The 19,913-nt window shown below is 42.2% G+C and overlaps 8 protein-coding genes across 12 annotated transcripts; 4 read left to right on the forward strand and 4 right to left on the reverse strand.

Moving 5' to 3' along the window:
- Positions 1 to 328: 328 nt before the first annotated feature.
- Positions 329 to 4,566, forward strand: LOC110186988 (succinyl-CoA:acetate/propanoyl-CoA:succinate CoA transferase). The gene is made up of 5 exons (XM_020956345.2): positions 329 to 629; positions 2,871 to 3,263; positions 3,326 to 3,730; positions 3,851 to 4,117; positions 4,187 to 4,566. The coding sequence occupies exons 1-5, from the start codon at positions 446 to 448 to the stop codon at positions 4,372 to 4,374; spliced, it is 1,437 nt and encodes a 478-aa protein (XP_020812004.1). The 5' UTR covers positions 329 to 445; the 3' UTR covers positions 4,375 to 4,566.
- Positions 4,567 to 4,681: 115 nt separating this feature from the next.
- Nlp (Nucleoplasmin) lies at positions 4,682 to 9,922 on the reverse strand. The gene is made up of 3 exons (XM_020956346.2): positions 9,750 to 9,922; positions 9,435 to 9,568; positions 4,682 to 5,357 (listed from the first exon to the last, which is right to left on the reverse strand). Exons 1-3 carry the CDS (start codon positions 9,769 to 9,771, stop codon positions 5,055 to 5,057), a joined length of 459 nt encoding a protein of 152 aa, XP_020812005.1. The 5' UTR covers positions 9,772 to 9,922; the 3' UTR covers positions 4,682 to 5,054.
- On the forward strand, positions 5,850 to 9,073 carry LOC110186990 (sodium-independent sulfate anion transporter). Of its 2 annotated transcripts, none has more exons than XM_086839997.1 (8): positions 5,850 to 6,050; positions 6,886 to 7,185; positions 7,247 to 7,587; positions 7,659 to 7,968; positions 8,041 to 8,343; positions 8,394 to 8,539; positions 8,608 to 8,775; positions 8,837 to 9,073. In XM_086839997.1, the coding sequence occupies exons 1-8, from the start codon at positions 6,035 to 6,037 to the stop codon at positions 9,041 to 9,043; spliced, it is 1,791 nt and encodes a 596-aa protein (XP_086696123.1). In that variant the 5' UTR covers positions 5,850 to 6,034; the 3' UTR covers positions 9,044 to 9,073. The 2 variants fall into 2 exon arrangements, with proteins under 2 accessions (XP_086696123.1, XP_020812006.2); XM_020956347.2 differs by having other exon boundaries at positions 5,984 to 6,050; positions 6,889 to 7,185.
- Positions 9,923 to 10,917: 995 nt separating the features above from the next.
- On the forward strand, positions 10,918 to 12,307 carry Nph (Nucleophosmin). The gene is made up of 4 exons (XM_020955577.2): positions 10,918 to 11,066; positions 11,213 to 11,358; positions 11,869 to 12,036; positions 12,091 to 12,307. Exons 1-4 carry the CDS (start codon positions 11,045 to 11,047, stop codon positions 12,226 to 12,228), a joined length of 474 nt encoding a protein of 157 aa, XP_020811236.1. The 5' UTR covers positions 10,918 to 11,044; the 3' UTR covers positions 12,229 to 12,307.
- A 30-nt stretch (positions 12,308 to 12,337) lies between these two features.
- Positions 12,338 to 15,615, reverse strand: Tace (ADAM 17-like protease Tace). Of its 3 annotated transcripts, none has more exons than XR_015273241.1 (10): positions 15,402 to 15,615; positions 15,092 to 15,331; positions 14,598 to 15,028; positions 14,346 to 14,540; positions 14,075 to 14,213; positions 13,709 to 13,944; positions 13,076 to 13,639; positions 12,910 to 13,019; positions 12,542 to 12,704; positions 12,338 to 12,485 (listed from the first exon to the last, which is right to left on the reverse strand). XR_015273241.1 is itself a non-coding variant. In XM_020955572.2 (10 exons), exons 1-10 carry the CDS (start codon positions 15,478 to 15,480, stop codon positions 12,443 to 12,445), a joined length of 2,196 nt encoding a protein of 731 aa, XP_020811231.2. In that variant the 5' UTR covers positions 15,481 to 15,615; the 3' UTR covers positions 12,338 to 12,442. The 3 variants fall into 3 exon arrangements, 2 of the variants coding, with proteins under 2 accessions (XP_020811231.2, XP_020811233.1); XM_020955572.2 differs by having other exon boundaries at positions 12,914 to 13,019; XM_020955574.2 differs by having other exon boundaries at positions 12,914 to 13,019; positions 14,598 to 15,039; positions 15,402 to 15,536.
- A 76-nt stretch (positions 15,616 to 15,691) lies between these two features.
- On the reverse strand, positions 15,692 to 16,479 carry LOC110186404 (uncharacterized). The gene is made up of 2 exons (XM_020955571.2): positions 16,068 to 16,479; positions 15,692 to 15,886 (listed from the first exon to the last, which is right to left on the reverse strand). Exons 1-2 carry the CDS (start codon positions 16,373 to 16,375, stop codon positions 15,775 to 15,777), a joined length of 420 nt encoding a protein of 139 aa, XP_020811230.2. The 5' UTR covers positions 16,376 to 16,479; the 3' UTR covers positions 15,692 to 15,774.
- LOC110186403 (uncharacterized) lies at positions 16,463 to 18,342 on the reverse strand. Of its 2 annotated transcripts, none has more exons than XM_020955569.2 (2): positions 18,014 to 18,342; positions 16,463 to 17,926 (listed from the first exon to the last, which is right to left on the reverse strand). In XM_020955569.2, the coding sequence occupies exon 2, from the start codon at positions 17,857 to 17,859 to the stop codon at positions 16,615 to 16,617; it is 1,245 nt and encodes a 414-aa protein (XP_020811228.1). In that variant the 5' UTR covers positions 17,860 to 17,926; positions 18,014 to 18,342; the 3' UTR covers positions 16,463 to 16,614. The 2 variants fall into 2 exon arrangements, with proteins under 2 accessions (XP_020811228.1, XP_020811229.1); XM_020955570.2 differs by having other exon boundaries at positions 16,463 to 17,962; positions 18,014 to 18,341.
- LOC110186916 (leukocyte receptor cluster member 1 homolog) lies at positions 18,072 to 19,594 on the forward strand. The gene is made up of 3 exons (XM_020956238.2): positions 18,072 to 18,504; positions 18,561 to 18,660; positions 18,720 to 19,594. The coding sequence occupies exons 1-3, from the start codon at positions 18,482 to 18,484 to the stop codon at positions 19,521 to 19,523; spliced, it is 927 nt and encodes a 308-aa protein (XP_020811897.2). The 5' UTR covers positions 18,072 to 18,481; the 3' UTR covers positions 19,524 to 19,594.
- The last annotated feature ends 319 nt before the right edge of the window (positions 19,595 to 19,913 follow it).

Consider the following 19,913-nt stretch of genomic DNA (forward strand, 5'->3'; position numbering starts at 1 on the left):
ATATCAGATATTTTGGAAGTTGAAAGTGCTATCGTCAGATTGACAAAAGCTAAAAGCTAGTCTATCGGTCTATCGAAACTTCCTTTACAATGACATGCTGCCCTAATTAAAAGCTGCTCAAAATTCTTTTTTAAAATTGAGGAAAAATTCTAAAAACATACACTAATCCTAACTAACTGGCAAAACCACCGAGGCACAAATGAACCGTACCCAACAAAAACATCAACCGGAGAATAAGCAGAACTAGATGGGATCGACCAGGGCTGCGAGTAAAGGAACTTTTGCGAAAAAGCTTTTATCTCGCGATTGAGCTTGGGCGCCTTTTGCCACTAGCCATCGCGGTGTCGTAGCGGACGGAGCTTTATATCAATTATAAAAAAAACACCTTCGCCGCGTAACTACTGTTCGCATCCTGTTCATCAAGTGCGTGTCCTAAGTTGAAATAATGAGTAAGCAATTGGCGCGCCATGTGGGTCAGCTCAGCAAGCTCCTAAGCAACGCGACGGCGGCGGCATGCACTACTTCCGCCCACAACAACTACTTTACCTACGTGAATGAGCTGTCGCATCCCATTGCCCGCGACCCACCGATTGTGAAGCCGGCTGAGGCTGTTGCCTGCATCAAATCTGGTGAGTTCCTACTTTCAAAAAGGGGTTGGGGGCACCAGAAAACGGCTTTCATCGATGAGAGCTCGCCTCGCGCGATGGCAATGTCTTTGGTTATGCAACATTTTAGTGGGCCTGCTTAGGAAACCAGAACAAAAAGGCAGCACGGGGTTGCGGGGCCAGACACCGGAATGCAAATATATGAGTGTAGGTTCATGTGTGCGTTTGTGTAACGCTTGTATGTAGTTCGAACTGCTTGCCGCCGACCCACAGGGACGGGCAGCTACAGGGTACCCAATAAACACATCACTTATCATTGAAAACAATTAAATGTTTGTGATTTCAACAGCATTTTTTTTTTATATGTGTATATAATATATATATATGTATATATCAGATACCAATTGTGTTTGTATTTAATGACCCTTGACGACATGTGTATGTTAATGTTTGACTTAAAGAAATGTGATAGCTTTCCGTTATCTAAGAACAAAGCCAGGTACCCCCATCCACCCATACACGTTCGGAACGAACATTTAAACGAATTTAAAAGTTATTTGTTGACACTCACACATTCAAGCGATTCAGATCTGAAAATTATATTAATTAAATAGATAGAAATCAACTGTGCCTGCATGTATTTTCAGTATGTACTTGTATAGGAGCATCTGCGTTGTGGAAGTGATTCTGGGCGAAAGTTGTACTTTGTACCCGAAACAGAAGCAGGCCAGCAATGGCAACAAGCCCGCCTGATGCAAAGCTCAGCTTATGGTACATATGTATGTACATAGATGATGTGCATGTGTCGTTCGAAAACAAGCCCAGGCGACCGGCCTTTAGCTGTCGTTCTGATAACAGTCTTTATACTATACTATAGATGGAGGCAAGGTTATGTAACGAATATATCAGCCGGTGTGTGTGTTCTCGCTCAGTAAACGATCAATTCGTTGGTGAAAGCATTATCACAAACGGTCTCCCTCAACTGGAATACATTTGGACACGCCCACAACGCACAGGGAACATCATAATTTCTTAGCACCTTTATGGCCTCTCATCAGCATGTCCGTGCCAATTGATAAACATAAGGAGCGGGGGCAAAATGTGTGGGGATCGTGGGGGTAGCGACATATCGCACGACATAATCAAATATGTATAAATGTATGTGTTTACCAAAACGTCACCCTGCATTCAGGCCCTCTAATTTTAGCCAAAATCGCCGACACGAGTCATGGCAGATCTGCGACGCAGTTTTATTTGGAAAAGTTTTTCGCTTGGCACGTTTCTTGCAGATAATAATAGGTACAGTAGACACACGGCCAAAGCGAATATAAATTTATTCAGGCTATACGGAATGCAAAACTGTCAATCCACACGTTTGTGGTCGACGTGGCTTGATTTTATACTTCGTTAAAGGAACTCGTGCGAATTTTCATGCGCAGTATTGTAGTTTTCTTTCAGAGAAATACAAACGTTGACATACCAGACTTTATATCGCGCTTCCGAAATAGAAATGCAAGCCGTATGCATCGAGAGTGCCCCGCAAAAAACATATGTAGAAACATTTTAAGCATAAATCTTTCACATTCGAATGTAGGCTAGAAACGGGTCAAGATAATATAAGATCCAATATTGAAATTTTGCAGCGTGACGATGTAAAGAGTATCCTTTCATTAAATACAATATACTCTAACTATATCACCTACTACCTACCATCTTAAACTTACGTGAGAAACATGGAAACATGGTATACAAAGATTCCCTTTGTCACAAACTTGAAAATTTTCCACCATCCAATCGCCGGTTATGATATGAAAGCAAGCATTCTAAAGAGATAAAGATAAAACATCGATCAGTAAAAGAGCAAATACATCTAGAAAATAGTATAGCTGATGGGCTAATAAAGGTTAATTCTACACTTTTGTGAAAAAGTCGTAAAAATAAAATCAAACTATGCAAAGATAATTTTAAATAATTTAAATTTCGTTTTGATCGTGAATAAAATTCAAAAGACGTCACAGAAATTTAGAGATTTACCTTCCAAAACAAAACAAAAGTGACAGTAGTACCATACACTGTGAATGAGAGCCAAAACGTTGTGGAATAAGCTAGTTGCCAAGATCGATTTAGTCCATGCTTGATTCGGAACATGTTTAGCAGATTAACGATTCATATATGTTGCCTAATGAATTTAAGATCTAGATTAACATTGCATGGTCCAAACTTAATGAATACTTATATAACTTGCGATGTTCTTACCTCTACCAGGGGACACGGTGTTTGCACAGGGTGCTGCTGCCACGCCCGTGGCGCTGCTGAATGCGATGGCCAAACACGGGAAGGAAAATAAGCTTGAAAATGTGACAGTGTGCCACATGCACACGGAAGGTCCAGGAGAGTACGCTAAGCCGGAGTACAAGGACATTTTTCGCTCCAACTCGTTCTTCATGGGTGCCAATGTGCGAAAGGCCGTGGCCGAGGGACGTGGCGACAACGTGCCCATTTTTCTGCACGAGATCCCAATGCTCTTCTATAAGAAAATAGTGAAGCCCGATGTGTCCTTCATCCACGTGTCGCCGCCCGACTCCCACGGTTACTGTTCGCTAGGCACCAGTGTTGACTGTGTTCGGGCTGCTCTGCTAAACTCGAAGCTTATTGTTGGTAAGTGGTCGCACTTTGGCATTAAACAGTGATTCGAAATCTTACTGATCCCTTGCTTTCAGCTCAAATTAACCCCAAGATGCCGCGAACGTTTGGCGATGCCATTATCCACAAGTCGCATTTCGACTTCGCCATCGAGACGAACGACGACCTGCCGCAGCACGGTACTGGCGAGATTTCTGCTGTGGAGCAGAAAATTGGTAAACTGATCGCCGAGAACCTGGTCAAGGATGGTGCTACGCTGCAGATGGGTATCGGTAGTATCCCTGATGCTGTACTCGCCGCCCTGCACAACCACAAGGATCTAGGAATCCACTCCGAGATGTTTGCCAATGGCGTCGTCGAGCTCGTGAGGAAGGGCTGTGTCACCAACAGCAAGAAGAAGATGCACCAAGGTCGAATTGTCGGATCCTTCCTTATCGGTGACCAAGCTCTATATGACTTTGTCAACAATAATCCCTTCATTGGTACGCAGTTCAATTTTAAATATAATCTATTATTCAACTTCTCAGTATTTCTAAATAATAGATTTAATTTTAATTGTTACGAGATTATAATAATTGTATTACCCGTTTTACACCTGTCAGAAATGTATGCCATCGACTACGTGAACAACACCAGCATCGTAAAACAACAACCCCGAATGACGGCAATCAATAGTTGCATTGAAGTAGATCTGACAGGACAGGTTTGTTCTGACTCGATTGGTACTCGTTTTTACTCTGGCTTCGGTGGCCAGGTGGACTTTATCCGTGGCGCCGCGGAAGGACTGGATGGACTGGGTGTTCCTATTATTGCTATGCCCTCGACCACCAATAAGGGCGAGAGCAAAATTGTCCCCACTCTGAAGCCTGGTACGTTTACCTTGCATTTTCACTAAGAAGCCTTTATAAACCGGCATTCTAAACATCAATCTTTAACAGGCGCTGGCGTCGTCACTTCTCGCGCCCACGTCCACTACGTTGTCACGGAACACGGCATTGCCTCACTGTTCGGAAAGAATGTGCGTCAAAGAATGTACGAACTCATCCAAATCGCCGATCCCAAGCACCGCGAAGCCTTGGAAAAGGACTGTTTCGAGCGCATCAAGGTGATGCCATGCCCAAATTAAGCATCACCACCTATAGAAAACAATTTCTGGGTAGCATCCCTGTGTAGCATTATTTGAAGGCATTCCCGAAATTGTTTTATCATTTTTTTAGATCTGCAATGACGATATAGCCCTTAGCATTACCAAATTTTTGAATCCAAATTGACGAGCAAAGAATTTCAATTGAAAAATAAAAATATAAACGAAAACAAACCGATGTTTAAGTTGTATGCAGTGCCGCTCACTATGAAGTAAAACTATGATTATATTTGAATGTGTTTTTTTTTATGGCCAGAACAGGTGGTCAACATTTTAAAAATAACTTCAGTTGTATTCCGACGACAGTTTATTTTCATAATGTAAATATGAATGGGCGCGTACAGGTAGTGCGGCTTAGCTTCGATTTCTTTTAGGATATATATACAAATCTGTGTGTTCGAGTAGTGCGTCGCAGTCACAGTTTAATCTGTTCCCAACTGGGAGCACAACTGAGGGGCAGACTTTTTGTTTAGGATAACACGAGCCGAGCACACAACGTTGTTTTTGAATTTAATGTAGGTGTAAAAGGAGGTGTTCAAAAAGGAACCAGACAGTATCCTTAGTATGCATCTCATAGTGTATTAGGGGGCCTAAAACTGTTTTTTGCTTTAAAATCTACACAACTCATCTAACACCTTGATGGATGATTGGCGTCATAGGGATTACTTCTTTTTGTTGTTTTTAGCATTTTTACCGTCAGCGGTGTTCTCTATCTTGGCTCGCTTCTTTGGATGCTCGTCTTCCTCATCCTCGCCGATGTCGTCCTCCTCATCCTCCTCCTCCATGTCAACCACCTCTACGTCGTCCTTGATGTTGTGTCCATGAATATAGACAGGTCCGCTGCCCTTGATCAGCTTGAACGTCACCTTCGACTCGTAGAACTCCACGTCGGGATTGACGGCACGCGTCTCTCCGGCCTTCAACACAGCAATGGGAATTTGCACAGAATCCTTCACTGTGTTCACCTGATGAAATAAATGGTAATTCGGAGATAAGTAAATTAGATTGGACCAAGATCGACTCCCGTCATAAGCATGCCATGAGGCGTTGCAAACTGATGGTTGCTCAATTTGCAGATGATAAACATTCAGTGTAGCGGTTTAGTCACGTTTCACCCAAGTTTAACTAAAGTTTACCAATTAATGTCCTTCACTTTGTCCATTACCTGCGTAAGAGATCAGATTGGCCTGTATAGATTCCCGCCAATGGCATTTAAGGTAGCTCACAGATAGATGTTAAACCTAGATTTGATCTAACTAGAAATACACATCAAAGTTCATCACCGCTGTCCTACTTTATCGCTCTGCACCGCAGCTCTTCGTCTCTATCTCTTATCTTTGTCAGACGAGCAGAGTACCTTCCCCCAACTGTCCAGTAGATAACTGTCTCCGCTGCCTACGCATTCGCATATTCGGCGGTTTGCGGTAGTAACCCCGTCGACTGACAGCCGCTTAACCATTCGTCTGCCCACGCTGGTGCGGATCGGTTCGTTCCTACTCAGAAGAGCCTTGCACACTGCAGCCACTTCCAAGTCCAAATCTAGCTCATATAAGAGCGAAACTAACAAGTGGCCGCTAATTAATCATCGACAGCAACGTGTTGTAATAAAAATCAAAACTTCTCGCATTATTAAAACCTAGCCATGCGAGATAGTGAGGGTAAGTGCTTTACCTGAGGAGAAAACATAAGTGAAAGCAGCGCGAATTCTAGGAAACTCATCGAAGTACAAATCTATTTAAAAAGTGTCAGAACTTGATATCTCAGCAACAATTTAATAAGTTTGTAATCAGCCACAAGAGTTTTAAGAATTAAATTACATTCTTTTGGGAAAGATGTGTGAAATTCACAAGAACTAAAAAATATCAAATATTAAATTAAGGAATAATATAGTTAATCGAGGCACTTTGGTTGTTAAAAACATGTCGGCATACATATATAGAATAAAGTAGTTTTCTTGCAAAGAGGATTAGAAATATTAACTTAAAAGTTCATTACACAGAATGTTATTCATAAATTTAAACAAACGGAAATTTTAAAGATGTATGTCAGCGCGTCCACAATATTGATGACACAATACAAGAAAATTAAATGCTTTACTTTTGGATTGAACTTGTCCATCAGTAGGACTTTTGTCTTATTTTTTATAATAGATTCAGGAAATACAAACGACTCAAAGATATTTAAGATATTAATGGCAGCTAAAAAAGTTCCAAAGCTCTTTAACTTAACCTTCTTTGGAAAGACAGGCTTGCTTCTTCTGGATGAACTTGTCTATCAGTTTGTCGACATCTTAAGGTATTTTTCCAGAAGTCACAAGACTGTCCAGCCTTAAAAAACCATCAAGGTACTTCAGATCATGTGCAGAGATTATAAAAATGTATACATAAAAAAAATTTTTCAATCAAGTAACCCACTTAACTGAGGAAGATATCAAGATTTCACACAGACCCCACCGCGGGTAAATAACTAAACTACCTATTTTTGTGCCTCCAGAAGATCTCTATCGGGAGCGCCTGCCAGATGTCTGCGGAGCGGTAGGCTCCAAGGCCCGAAACTGCTGCAGCATGCGTACCCTTCACAGATACCTGCCCGTCACAGATTGGTTGTCAAAATATCAGTGGAACTTCCTGCCCATGGATCTTGTAGCGGGTCTCACTGTGGGGCTTACTGCAGTGCCACAGGCTATAGCCTATGGAGCTGTGGCTAACCTGCCACCCGCCTATGGACTTTACTCAGCGTTTATGGGTGGATTTGTTTATATACTGCTAGGAACCTGCAAAGACATCACAGTGGGTGAGTTCGACTGATCAGCAGTCGTTAAACGAAAAGTTGTAATTCCCAAATCCCTAACCAGGACCCACAGCCATCATGGCGTTAATGGTGCGCCCGTATGTAGATGGGAATCCAGCGTATGCGATACTACTGTGCTTCTTATCCGGCTGCATTATAACCATCATGGGACTGCTTAACCTGGGAGTTCTTATGCGGTTTATTTCGGTGCCAGTGACGACGGGATTTACGATGGCCGCAGCTATAACAATTGCTACAGGCCAGGTTAACAGCCTGTTAGGCATTAGCAGCAGTGCTAATGGGTTTCTCGATTGCTGGATACATTTCTTTGGTCATATAACAGAAACGCGCCGAAACGACGCTATCCTGGGGTGTAGCACACTAGTCCTGCTGCTTCTTATGCGGGTTAGTAACAGTGGATAAGTTTAACATTTTTTATAATTGAAATATGTATCGATGTTTGTCCTATTAACTAGCAACTTAAAGACCTCCCATTTCGTTTTGGGGGTATCTTGAAGTATATTTCGCTGTCCCGCAATGCTGTAGCAGTGTTGGTGGGGATCCTCCTGTGCTACCTGCTTAAGAAAGACGGTAACTTGCCATTCATTGTCAGCGGAAGCATTACACCTGGCCTTCCGCCCTTCCGCCCACCACCATTTCACACGGTGGACGCAGATACTGGAGAAGTCATCAACTTCGGAGGTATGGTGTCGAACGTAGGGTCCGCCTTGGTATCCATACCACTGCTTTCCATATTGGAGAGCATTGCTGTGGCAAAAGCCTTCTGTAAGTTTGTCACTAGCACGATCAATAGTTATTTAGTTAAGTAGGCCCACGAGCCCCATTTTCGAATTTCAGCCAAGGGTAAGATAGTGGATGCATCGCAGGAGATGATTGCCCTGGGCATATGCAATGTGCTCAGCAGCTTCTTCTCATCCATGCCCATTACTGGTTCGTTTACCCGGACAGCTATAAATAACGCCAGTGGAGTGAAGACGCCACTGGGCGGGGCTGTGACTGGTGCCCTTGTTCTCATGACCCTCGCCTTTCTAACATCCACCTTCGCCTACATTCCTAAAGCCACGTTGGCAGCCATAATAATAGCAGCTATGTTCTTTATGGTAGAATATGAAACTATCGGGGAAATTTGGCGTGCAAAAAGTAAGATTTTCGAAACTTTTCCATCACTTAGTAATTGTTAACTCTTTCAGAGCGCGATATGCTGCCGTTTCTAGTCACAGTGTTTTGTTGTGTCTTTTGGACATTAGAATATGGAATGGTAGTTGGCATCATATTTAATGCTCTGTTTCTTCTTTACAAGAGCATGAAGCCACAGTGTAACTTGGAGATCCAAAAGGTACATTTCAAATATTACCTTTCCTTTTTAAACAGATATGGGATACATTTTTGTTTTCAAACCAACAGTTTAACGGCATCGAAGTGACTATTGCCGACCTCAAGGGTAGTGTGGATTACTCAGCAGCAGAATGTTTGAAAATGACAATTCTGTCTCACGTAACGGATAGAAACGGTAACACGTTGGTGGTCATTAAGGGGCAGGAGATCGCCTCAATTGATACGACCGTGGCGCTGGTAAGACCTACTCACCCACTTTCGTGTGACTTGTAATTTCTAACCCCAAACCCCTTCATAGAACCTCAAATCGCTGCGCGAAGATCTTGCCCTTCTGCAGTGCGAACTGCTGTGCTGGAACTGGAGCATTCCCGCAGCCGGAGTGATTTGCCGGATGGATACTAATCTGCGTAGCATGTTTAAGTTCTCAGAAAGCTTTTCCGACCTAATGCAAACAATGACAAGCAAAGCAGACGATTCGTGTACATTCGTCAACTTGAATCAATAAAGGTGTTATTTTGTTAGACAGAGATAAAAAGTCGAACTTTTCTAACCATAATGGGACATGAAAAAGATATGAATACGTTTCTGTTAAAGTAGAAGCCTACTGTATTTCAAATGCTAAATAACATCTAAACCGATGTTGCGCATGGAAGGAAGTACTTAGCAGTGTGCACATGTATGTATGTACCTTGCACATTTCCCATACACTGTGATAGTGCAGAAGTACAGACATAATTATCCTAACCTTAACAAACACGGCAAAATGCGAAAAATGGCCATCTTTGGTGGTTGGATGAAAATGGGAAGCCGGTCGACTCCGCCGGCATAAACGAAGCAGACACCGGCGCGCGCATACCAAATTAATATGGCAAACTATGTACACACACGGGACTCACCTCGACCACGTTGAACTCATTCTCCTTGGCCTCGGCGCCAAGCAAAATTTGTTTGATCACCAGCTTTTGGCCGCGTCCGTAATCCTCGTCCATGTCCCATGTCACGCTGTCCTTCTCGGCGGTCAATGTAACTCCTAAAAACGAAATACATATATGTACATACATATACACAGGAATGGAAGAGTGTGGGTGCAGACAAAAAACACCGGCAAGCGTCGCCGGTTGTTGGCCGCTTAGGGTAGAAATACAACGCCCGTCGGCCATTTCTTGGCTTTTCCGGTTGCAGATTACTCCGCACACGCAATGTGTAATTACCGTAAAATGATTCTTCAGCCATTGTACTTATTTGATCAATATAATTTCACAAACGTAGCGGCGAACACGTGTTGAGTAAAAAATTTTGCAAAATGGTAGATGGTTGTTCGTTAGAGGTACACGAAAGATCGATAAAAACATCGATGCATCGATACTGATATCGGATTTAGTATATTCTTTATTGAGTATTAATAAATATATAAACTATAATTATAACTTATAAAGCTCTACATTTTATTGAAAAGAGACGCTTCGCTTAGCTTTATGTTTCCCTCCAATTTCTTTAGTTCGCAGACATCGATTTTTTTCGATGTGAAAAGTTAATAAATTGTAAGTAATTGAAGGGAACCTAACTTCGGTAAGGCAAAGTTAGTATGTGCTTTCATTTTTTAATTGGATCAATTATTTATTGATCTAAATGTTCATGGCGAATACATAAAACACTGCATTTATTTCTACAAGGATTTCTGTGCTAGTCTTTATTAAGTTAACAAATCAGCATACTGAATTAAAAATTTAAAAACATTAAACTTTTCTTAAATTTTTGAAAATTTGAGAAAAAGGTATATATAGCGTTGAACAAAAATCTTGGTAATGATGCTAATGATTGATACTGATCAAGAATATACATATATTATGTATTGATTTCAATTTTCATGGCGAATCGATATATATATTTTACATATCAAAAATAAAAAACAATATATTTCATTCTACAAGGATTTGAGTGCTAGTTTTTATTAGGTTAACAAATCAGCATACTGAATTAAAAATGTAAAAAATTAAACTTTTCTTAGATTTTTGACAATTTGAGAAAAATTTTATAAATGTAAAAAATCAAACTTTTCTTAGATTTTTGAAAATTTGAGAAAAAAATATATATATATATTTATATATATAGTTTTGAACAAATATCTTGGTAATGATTCTGATGATTGTTTCTGATCAAGAATATACACATATGAAAAATGTATAAAATATATAAAATATTACTTCTTTAAAGCAGTAAACTTCTGGTCAAAATTATAATACCACAACAATGTGTAACTTATTGATTTAAAAAATCTTTGCAAAATCGCGAATGCATAACGCTTAAAATACTGAATTGCAAAATGCGGCGCCAGTGAAAATGAGGCCTCGTCGTCCCCGATAAAATGAGAAGACCATCGTCTATCGCATTTTCAAACCATCGATGGTAACATCGATATATTTCTGCTCTGCATCGCATTTGTAGGCACGTGTAGTACAAAATTTTTTAATTATTTGACTGTACGTTTGCTGTCCAAGGCCTAGAAATGGAGTCTGAGTCGTTTTATGGTAAGCCTTGATTGTCATATGCTGAGGGGCATCTAATCACAAGGCCCGGTATGCGAGAAGCATAGGTTTATCTGGGTGCCCTCCAGCCGGCAAAAAATTTTAGATATAGCTTAAATCCAACCCTTGTCCCGCTTCTCAACTTTTAGGTGTTACTCTAAGCGAGAAAGAGCCTATCGCACAGTTCGACGTCCCAGATATACCAGAGGAGTATATCGTACATTCCCACAAGCTCATCATAAAACAGATCTCTCTCGGATCTGAGGCAAAGACCGGCGAGTTTAACGTTGTCCAGGTGAGCCCTGTTGTAGAGTGTTTGACAGCAAGAACGCTTTATTAAGAAGGAGTATCTTTTTGCAAAGGGTATTACAATTTTCGACAAAGGTGCGCAATATCAAATCACTGATTTGAAATCAGTGGTCATCGATTTCAGTATATTTTCATCGCTTCTTAGATTTGGAAATGTTTAGAGACTATTAACTACGGAAGAATGTTAATTGTAATAGTTCAAAGGGTATATAAACTTCGAATGGGCTAAGTTGACAGCATTTCTTGTTTCTATTAACTTTAGTACAGTCGTTGACAACTAGCAAATCGGTTAGACAGATCTAATGTCTTATATATTTAAAAATACATTAAATATTATTCTCCCACGTTACGAAAAAAGAGTGCATATCTTTATTTCTTAGCAAAAATCGTTAAAACATTTAATTGTGACAGTTAGCTCCCAGAATGCACCTAAACACTGAAATTTGAGATTCAGATAGGAAATTATGAACCTTGTATTTATATTGTATTTTTGTAGGCCGAGACAAACGTAAATGACGATGGCGAAAAGAAAACTGTGAAGATTCCCATTGCCGTTCTTAAGGCCGGTGAGACTCGTAGCTTAAGACCAAACGTTGAATTTCCAAACGGATCAGTGACTTTCAAGCTGGTGCAGGGCACTGGACCCGTCTACGTATGTGGCAAGGTAGGTCCACCGTTATTTCGAGTACTTTTCGTGTTGCAACTGTTATCATTTTAGGCGGAAATGAACTTTGGCGAGTTTGACGACGGCCAAATGTACGGAGAAGAGTATTCAGATGAAGAAGAAGAAAGCGAAGTGGAATTTGATGAAGAAGCTGCTCCTCAAACAAATGGGAAGAGCAATAAAAAGAAGTAAACCCACAATAAACTACCAAGTAAGAAAACAAATTATACACACAAGGAAATAAATAAAAACCAACGCCGTAGATACTAAATATGCTACGTTGGATTAAGTTGGCTCGACATTTGGGACTATACTATACGGAATTTTATTCTTTTGTGTTATTTGTAAAAGTCTTGAGAACCATGCTCACGGAAGAGGACCGAAAGGCGAGCCGCTTTATTAAATTCTAGTTGCAAGCTCGCGCCACTGAAATCTTTTGGCGCGGTACTCTGAAATTACAAATGTTTACTGCATGTTCGAAATACCAAAAGTTGTTTAAGCTTACCGTATGTGTATGACACGGCGCCTCTCGTCGCTTGGATGAATAAGGTCTAACTTCTGGCTCCACTCGATTAGCTTCATTTCGTGACGGAGTTTCTTGCGATCAAAATAAGAAATGACACAGCTAATTGGAATCCAAAAAACTGCGGTGACAAGCACCACGGCCACTGAAAAAAAAACATTGAAAAATGTTTCATATTGTATTCTACTCAGGCTAAAATTAAAGTCTTCCCTGGGTATAATTAAAAAAAAAAACGTACAGCAAAGACTTTGGTTGTTGATATACTAAACGGTACTGTTTGTTTCAAGTTTTAAAATGGATATTGTATGTTTTTTAAGTTTAAACCAAACCTTAAGAAATTTGTTGCTTACTTACTGACAATATTATCCTTCAAAAACCGCAGAGTCTTTGCCACATTTATTTCTTCTATAATATCCCAAAAGCGTTCAACAACGTCTTGTATAGTCTTTTCGCAAACGCCCTAAAAGATAAAAAATTTTTTTTTAAAGTTCAGTGGGCATAGGCTTACGTTCGAACCTTATTACAGAATCCAGTTATGCAAGGCGTGCCATCCGGAAGGACATCCGGTGGTTCCACAGGGAAACACGTCTCGTTGATGCTCATTCGACAGCAGCGCTTACAGGCATCCGCGATTATATCACACATACAGCTTTGCAGGCCCTGAGTCTCACAGTACGGGACGCATTTGCCATTCCGACACTGTCCACGCTCCTGACAGGTTGTTCCGTCAGCCATGGCCGGCGATTTGGGGCACTCAGCATGGGCTCCAGTACAACGAGCCTCCTGTTCACAGGTCGCGTACTGCGCGTCTCGACATTTCATCCCGGAAGCCATGAACTGGCAGTTCTGACAACACGGTGAGTTCTTGTCGCTGCACATAGCGCCCTGGGTTCTGCGCAGCTTGCAGTTTTTGTCGCAGCACGAGTCGTTGTCTTCCGTGCCAAGCAGCCCGGCATCACACTGTTCATCGCCTTCCACGCGCAGGTTGCCGCAGAAGGACTCCTCTGGCTCCGAGAAGCACCTGCCTGACTTGGCTTGAAGAACTTTGCGGATGGAGCGAAGCGAGCACGGTGAAAATTTCTGGAATAGGTCAGACAACAAAACTTTGCATTTAGAAATTATCATCCATATTCATATAATTGTATTTACCTTGTTGTTCACGTCGTAACCGCTAACAGAATAGGTGTACATGAGAAAGCTGCCGCCCTGGGAGGCACTGGGCGAGCACTCGGGTATGTCGGGATCGTGCTCTGAGCCCCAGTTGTGTCCGAACTCGTGAGCTGTCACCAGATCCGCCTCACGAGTGATGACCCGCTGTCCGTAATGGTTACGGGAACTGCTTAGCCCAGAGTTTAAATATAGAGTGTAGCCATTTTTGAAGTACTCTTTAGGATTGGGAAAATAGAGAAAAAAATTAAGTTTCCGAGGAAGCGAAGATATATGTTTTAGAAATCAACCAAATTGGGAAAAGCAAGTAAAAGCAAAATGAAAACGTGAGATTCTGAAGTTAGGAACCTGGAGTACAAATGCCGCCAACGGAGTTGCGGCGCGGGGACCCAACATAAGCCAAGCCTAAGATGCCGCCTTCGAACTTGAGATCGGTAAAAAGATGGGCTAAACAAAAGTCTTTATGGCTATACTCCCTCGAAAAGACCTAACAAGTTAAATGGCAGCCATTGGGAATCGGAATGAAAGTGAGAGAGAGCACAAGACAATAAGTTACTTATATGACAATGAAGATCAGCAATTACACGACCAACGGGCATCGGCACGTAGCCAAACTTACCTCCAGCAGGTTGCGCACATCCCACTTCTCGCGGATCATATTGTAGTGGGCCTCACCTCCACGTAGTCTCGTTGGCTCCGAGTGCACAACAATCTTCTTGATCACAAAGCCCATGCCTTTAAAACCCTCCTGATCAGAGCGGTCTTGCCAAACCGTATCGTTGTAGATCTTGTGCACCCGATCGATGAGACTAATCTGAACGATTTTTGAAGGTATAGGAAAAATGGAAATAGATCCCATAGGCATGCTTACCAAGTAGTTGATTGTGGTTTTCGTGTTACCTCCACCCATCTCTTGAAAGAATCTATAGTCTGCCACTAAAAGTAGAGGACATCGAGTCTTGGTGGGTGTATATTCATACTGGTCCGACTGGCGCTTCTCCCGCGAATGCAACTCATTGTCCAATTCGTCGCTTTCTTTATCCTCCAAGTCGAGACCCTCCTTTATATAGCCACAAGTTTTCGGGATGGATCCGGCGTCATTTTTGTGCAGCTTCACATCTGAGGACTTGTACGCCACCATGGTGTCCTTTTTGGCGTCTGGTAGGTGCCTCCATGAAGGCTCAATGTGATATGTTTCCTCCGGTAGGTGGATGGACATTGTCATGGTACCGCCTTCAATGTGAGCTCGCACTGAAGACTCCAGCTCGCCAAAAACACGACCCGTATAGAAGCTGTCGTGATCTATGTGAGATCTATGTGTTTCAGTGCAACAGAACAAGGGAAAGGGTTTTTTTTAAATCTTACCCATGTGCACTACGGTTTCATTACCATCCGCATCCACGGCGTAGGCCCGAAATTTACTATGGAGCACATCTTTGTGCGGATGCAAAATCAGGCGGAAGTTCTTCCCTAGAGTGGTGAACTCCACCTCCTTGATGACATTAAAGGGGTTGGAGCTGTGTTTGGCTCCCCGCTTGACCACTCTATGCAGCACATCATCCTTGTGGAATACTTCGTAGTGGCGCAGGGTCCTTTGCAAGGCAGCTGCAAAAATGCAGCCGCGTAATCATTACTCTGAAGTTTCAAATAATCATTTTGATCTGGGAATGCTTACCGCAATTTTCGACACAAAAGCAAGTAACGAAAACCAAAATGATCGCTTTGGCACAGCTACTATCGTATCTTGTAAACATTTTCCTCCCGCAATTTCAGCATTATCGATTTTTCGTTTGCTGGCGTGACCAATGGTGTATTTCAGAGGATTCTTGCCTGTTAAATTTGAATGGGGGCGGTTTTTTGGAATTGGTACAGGGTGGTAACTTGGCAGTGGCAACCGCGCACATTCAAACTATATACTACTCTCAAAAGTTTTTTTTTAAATTCTTTCACTGTTTGCACGAAAACTTTTTTCCACAAAAAAATATACCGGAAATTTTTAATGCAACATAGTTCAAAAATAAATGTATGTGTATATATTTCAGGCAAATTTAATTGCGATGAGGTGGTGACCGGGGGTCTGCGACTGCGGGAATGGGGGCCAACTTGTTGTCCACTCCGTAAAACTGTCCATTTAAACTCTTTCGTCTTGGTTTTGGCATGCTAAAATACAATATTTAGAAAATGTCATGTCTTAATGGTTTTAAGAAAAATATAATAATTGAAAACAGAATAAAGCGTTGGTACTGGTAATCCGATTTGGTTCTTTAATGGTAAAATATACGACTGTTGACGTTTTTAAAGAAAGCGATTGAATGATAAGAATGTGAGTTCAAAAACTTACTTGCTTATATTTGAACCATATGCAGAAATTGTTACGTAGCTGCTTGGGACATTGTCCAGAAATTTACGGTACCGACAGCGCATATACGGGTTTTTGCGAATAGAGAGATACGGCACTAGATGCTCCAACTGATACTTAAAGCTAGGAAGGACCACCCAGTTTTCATCAGGTCGATGTAAAAAATCGCGTGGTGTCTTGTCCTCGTCCACCTGTCCCCCCTCCACTTCAGGTTGGAACTCTTTTATCAGCTGCCTTATGTCGAATTTTACTGGAAGGTTTGTGAAAGGATCGCAAATGGTACGCGACATCGTAAACAATCCGAATTACCAAAATTAATTTGTACGACAATAAAATGACAACAAAATGCCTGCTGCCAGTAACTGATTTATATGAAATACCATTAAATCGTATATTTGGCTTAATAAATTAGATTGTTACAATTTCGTAAAATGTACATAATCAAATGAGAATGAGCACAATAAGAGACAAGAGGACATTGCATGAATAGACGTTAATATTTAAACCTTAAGTTGTAGTTGTTAGCTGCTTATTTTTGCAGTTCCGCCATGTTGGCCTCAAAAATGGCCGTGTTGATTTTGTGCTTTAGGGCGATAAGCACCTCTCGGTTGCCAATGGCACGCATCTCGTTAGCCACATACTCCCCATAAGTGACGAACTCATCGCGGGACGATGGCAGACTGACAACCGTGGGCGATGGTGGACCGGGAATGGCTGCACTGGCAGGCTTCGGGGATGGGGATGTGTTAAGTTTGGGTAATCGCAGATTGCTCATCGTAATCCCAGGTGAAGCAGTCAGCACACTGTTGGCAGTTCCATTTGAGCTGTTCTCCAATGCGGGGGTTAAGATGTGGGGGGTTGAGCCGGCGTCAAAGTACACACGTTTTGGAGTCGGCGGATGCAGTTGGTGGTGTGTGTGCTCATCAAAATAACCATCTTCATGACAAGAGGTATCGCGCCTCTGGATTTTAATAATGCGAGTAGGTACAACGTGCATTGAGTTGTTGGTACTACTCTGTGATGGTGCTGACTGGTAGTGAAGCTCTCCATTCTCACTTGCCTGGAAGCTAACGGCCTCCATGGCATTGGCCGAGTGGTGCATGTCAATTAGCGACTGCTGATGCTGGTGATGGTGATTTTCCAATGGTTCCGCTTCTTCTTGCTCACCTATGCTGACGTACCGCACGTTAAGCTCCTTTCCCAGCTTGGGCTTGGATTCCGAATCGTCTATCTCCTGCTCTTCAATGTCATCCACGTCTTTAGTTGTCTCCTCAATGAGTTTCTCCAACTCCTGGGCCCGGCTACTCGCGTGACTCTTGCGCAAATACTCTTCGTTCATGTTGCTGTTGCTATTGCCCCCGCTGTTGCTGTTGTTCACCGGAGTGCTCCTTTCGCTGTGGTTCTCCGTATTGACCTCTCCTACCGTAAACTTTCTTTCGTCGCCCTGCAGATCAGCTTTTAATCGACCTTTCGTGGATCGACAGGCGTAAGGAGAGCTGAGGAATACAAGGTTTTTAAAACCGAACCACTTGGAGTTGTACGGCTCCTTGCGCTTCATGCGACTGATCTCACGGTGGTACTGCGTACGCAGCGTGTGAAACTTCTTTTCTAGTTCGTTCACCGGAATATTTCCGCCGAGAACTTGGCTGACTTCGTTCAAGAGCCGCTGCTTAACGTCCTTCTTTCGGTACTCGTCGCATGTCATGTCCCACAGACCGCGACGGGAGCGGTACTCACTGATCAGCAGCAACGTCTTCTCTCGCGTCCACTCCATTTTTAGCTCAGCTGCCGCTGCCGGGCAAACGATGTCACCAAGGCAGAACAATGAGATCTGCTGCTCCCTTTGATCGAGAAACGAGAAAAGCACAACAAACGCTCTTGTTAGACATTTACACACAGGCGGGTTTTTAATAGCCTCCAAGAGTTACCTCAAAGCGGATCGCCTGCACTGGCGCTAGCTGCGTTTTATTTTGGCTACTCCAAAACAGTTGCGAGCTGGCGCTGGGGTGCTATTTTTGCGGATGTGTTTGGGAATATATTTTGCCCAGGCGCCAGCTTCTTTTGTTGGATTGTTCGACCTTAATTTGTGGAAACTTGACGGGTACAGATCCAGAGTCCAGTGAATTGCGAAATGCTTGGCCTCCGCTTGTTTAAAGTACACAATAACAGCAAAAATTTCCTCCCCTCGTTAAAAAACATTGTGTATCCATGCGGACAGTGTGACCAGGCTGGGTTTACAAGATTCCTTTACAATATACTGGAATATATCAAAAAATGCGATAGTTTCAATGGAGTACAGGGAACTAAATTTTTTTTAAATATCGACTAGTCGATATTTACCTTAATATATTTTTACACATCGCTAATGTCTTTTGTTGGAATACAATAAATATACAATGAATATTTTACCAAAAAAACGGTGCGTATAAGTGATTTAACGTAGCTGAGGTTTTTCTAACTTTATGCCTTTTGCAGCTGGCATGTGCGCACCAAGGATAACATTGCCCGCGTGCGCCGGGATCAGGCAGCAGCCGCAGCTGTGGAGAAGATTCGGCAGGACAAGTTGGAATTTGCTGTAAGAGAACAAAAAAAATTGTGTGTCTTTGTCTGTTTACGGCCATATCTTCTATATAGGAAAGCGAAGCTCGCATAAACTTCTTGCGTTGCCAGTCGGGACTTCCAGAAAAGGTCTCTGCCAAGCAGGCTTTCGGCCCGGACAAGAATGATGCCAACCCTGAACAAACCAAGGGTGTGGACCTCTTTTCGGATTACAGGAGCCATGTAAAGACGACTAACAAGGACCTGGAGAAAGAGCAAAAGGAGGAGCAAGAGAAGTACGAGAAGCAGATCGGCTACCTCACCTATCTAGGACAGGACACAAACGAGGCCCTGAAAGTACGCAGCTGGTACGAGGTGGCTCCTAAGAGACCAGAAGTGGGTAATACCAGTTCCGCTGAGAGCCATCTAAAGCAGAAAATGGCTCACGATCCCCTCACCTTGATCAATGCTCTCCTTCCTCCCGCGAAAAAAGATAACAAGAGGGCGGTGAAAAGAAAACATGAAAGGACTACTTCTCCTCAGCCAGTACCACCAACCTGCACCATGCCCTCCACCCATAAGGTCAAGAAGCAGAAGAAGGAGAAGAAGCGAACTAAATCGAGCGAGATCAAGGTAAAAAAGCATAAAAGGTCAAGTCGCGTATCGGAGGCCGAAGAATCTAAGCTTACAGAGTGTTACAAACGCGAAAAGCTGGAGAGACTGAGAAAGGAGCGTCTGCGTAGAGAGGCAGTCGAGCGCCAGCGCTCTGAGGCTCTTTTCGCTCCCAAAGAGACGTCCGTGGCACCTAGTGCAGCATCTACACCAATTCCAACGCCTAGAATAGTACAAAAATACAATAGCCAGTTCAATCCGGAGCTCGCCAAACAAAACATGCTTTGAAATAAATTGTATTTTAATTGAAATAAATAATTGATAATAATAATAATAATAATAATAATTGAAATATAAAATTCTAATTAGTCCAACCGGATTCACTTTACTATGGCATTTGAATATTTCTAAATATGCATTTCAAACTATTGTTCGCTTGACATTGTTTAAAATCCGGTTTGAAGGTAACGGCCAATTCTACGCAGAGAAAAGGGTCAGTGTTGGGAAGCGCCAAAGTCAAGATAATTATTTACTGAAAATAATAATAAATCAATTTATAAATAGAAAACTGCATACGAAATAAACTTGTTTTCCACAGCACCATTGATTATTCTTAGCTTGCTTAAAACTCGATATAAATGTGATCACCATTTGAATTTTAACGGGCGCAGTAGGGCC

The sequence above is a fragment of the Drosophila serrata genome, unplaced genomic scaffold (assembly GCF_035046125.1).
Source record: "Drosophila serrata isolate PLE 108 unplaced genomic scaffold, ASM3504612v1 contig_382, whole genome shotgun sequence".
Classification (NCBI taxonomy): domain Eukaryota; kingdom Metazoa; phylum Arthropoda; class Insecta; order Diptera; family Drosophilidae; genus Drosophila; species Drosophila serrata.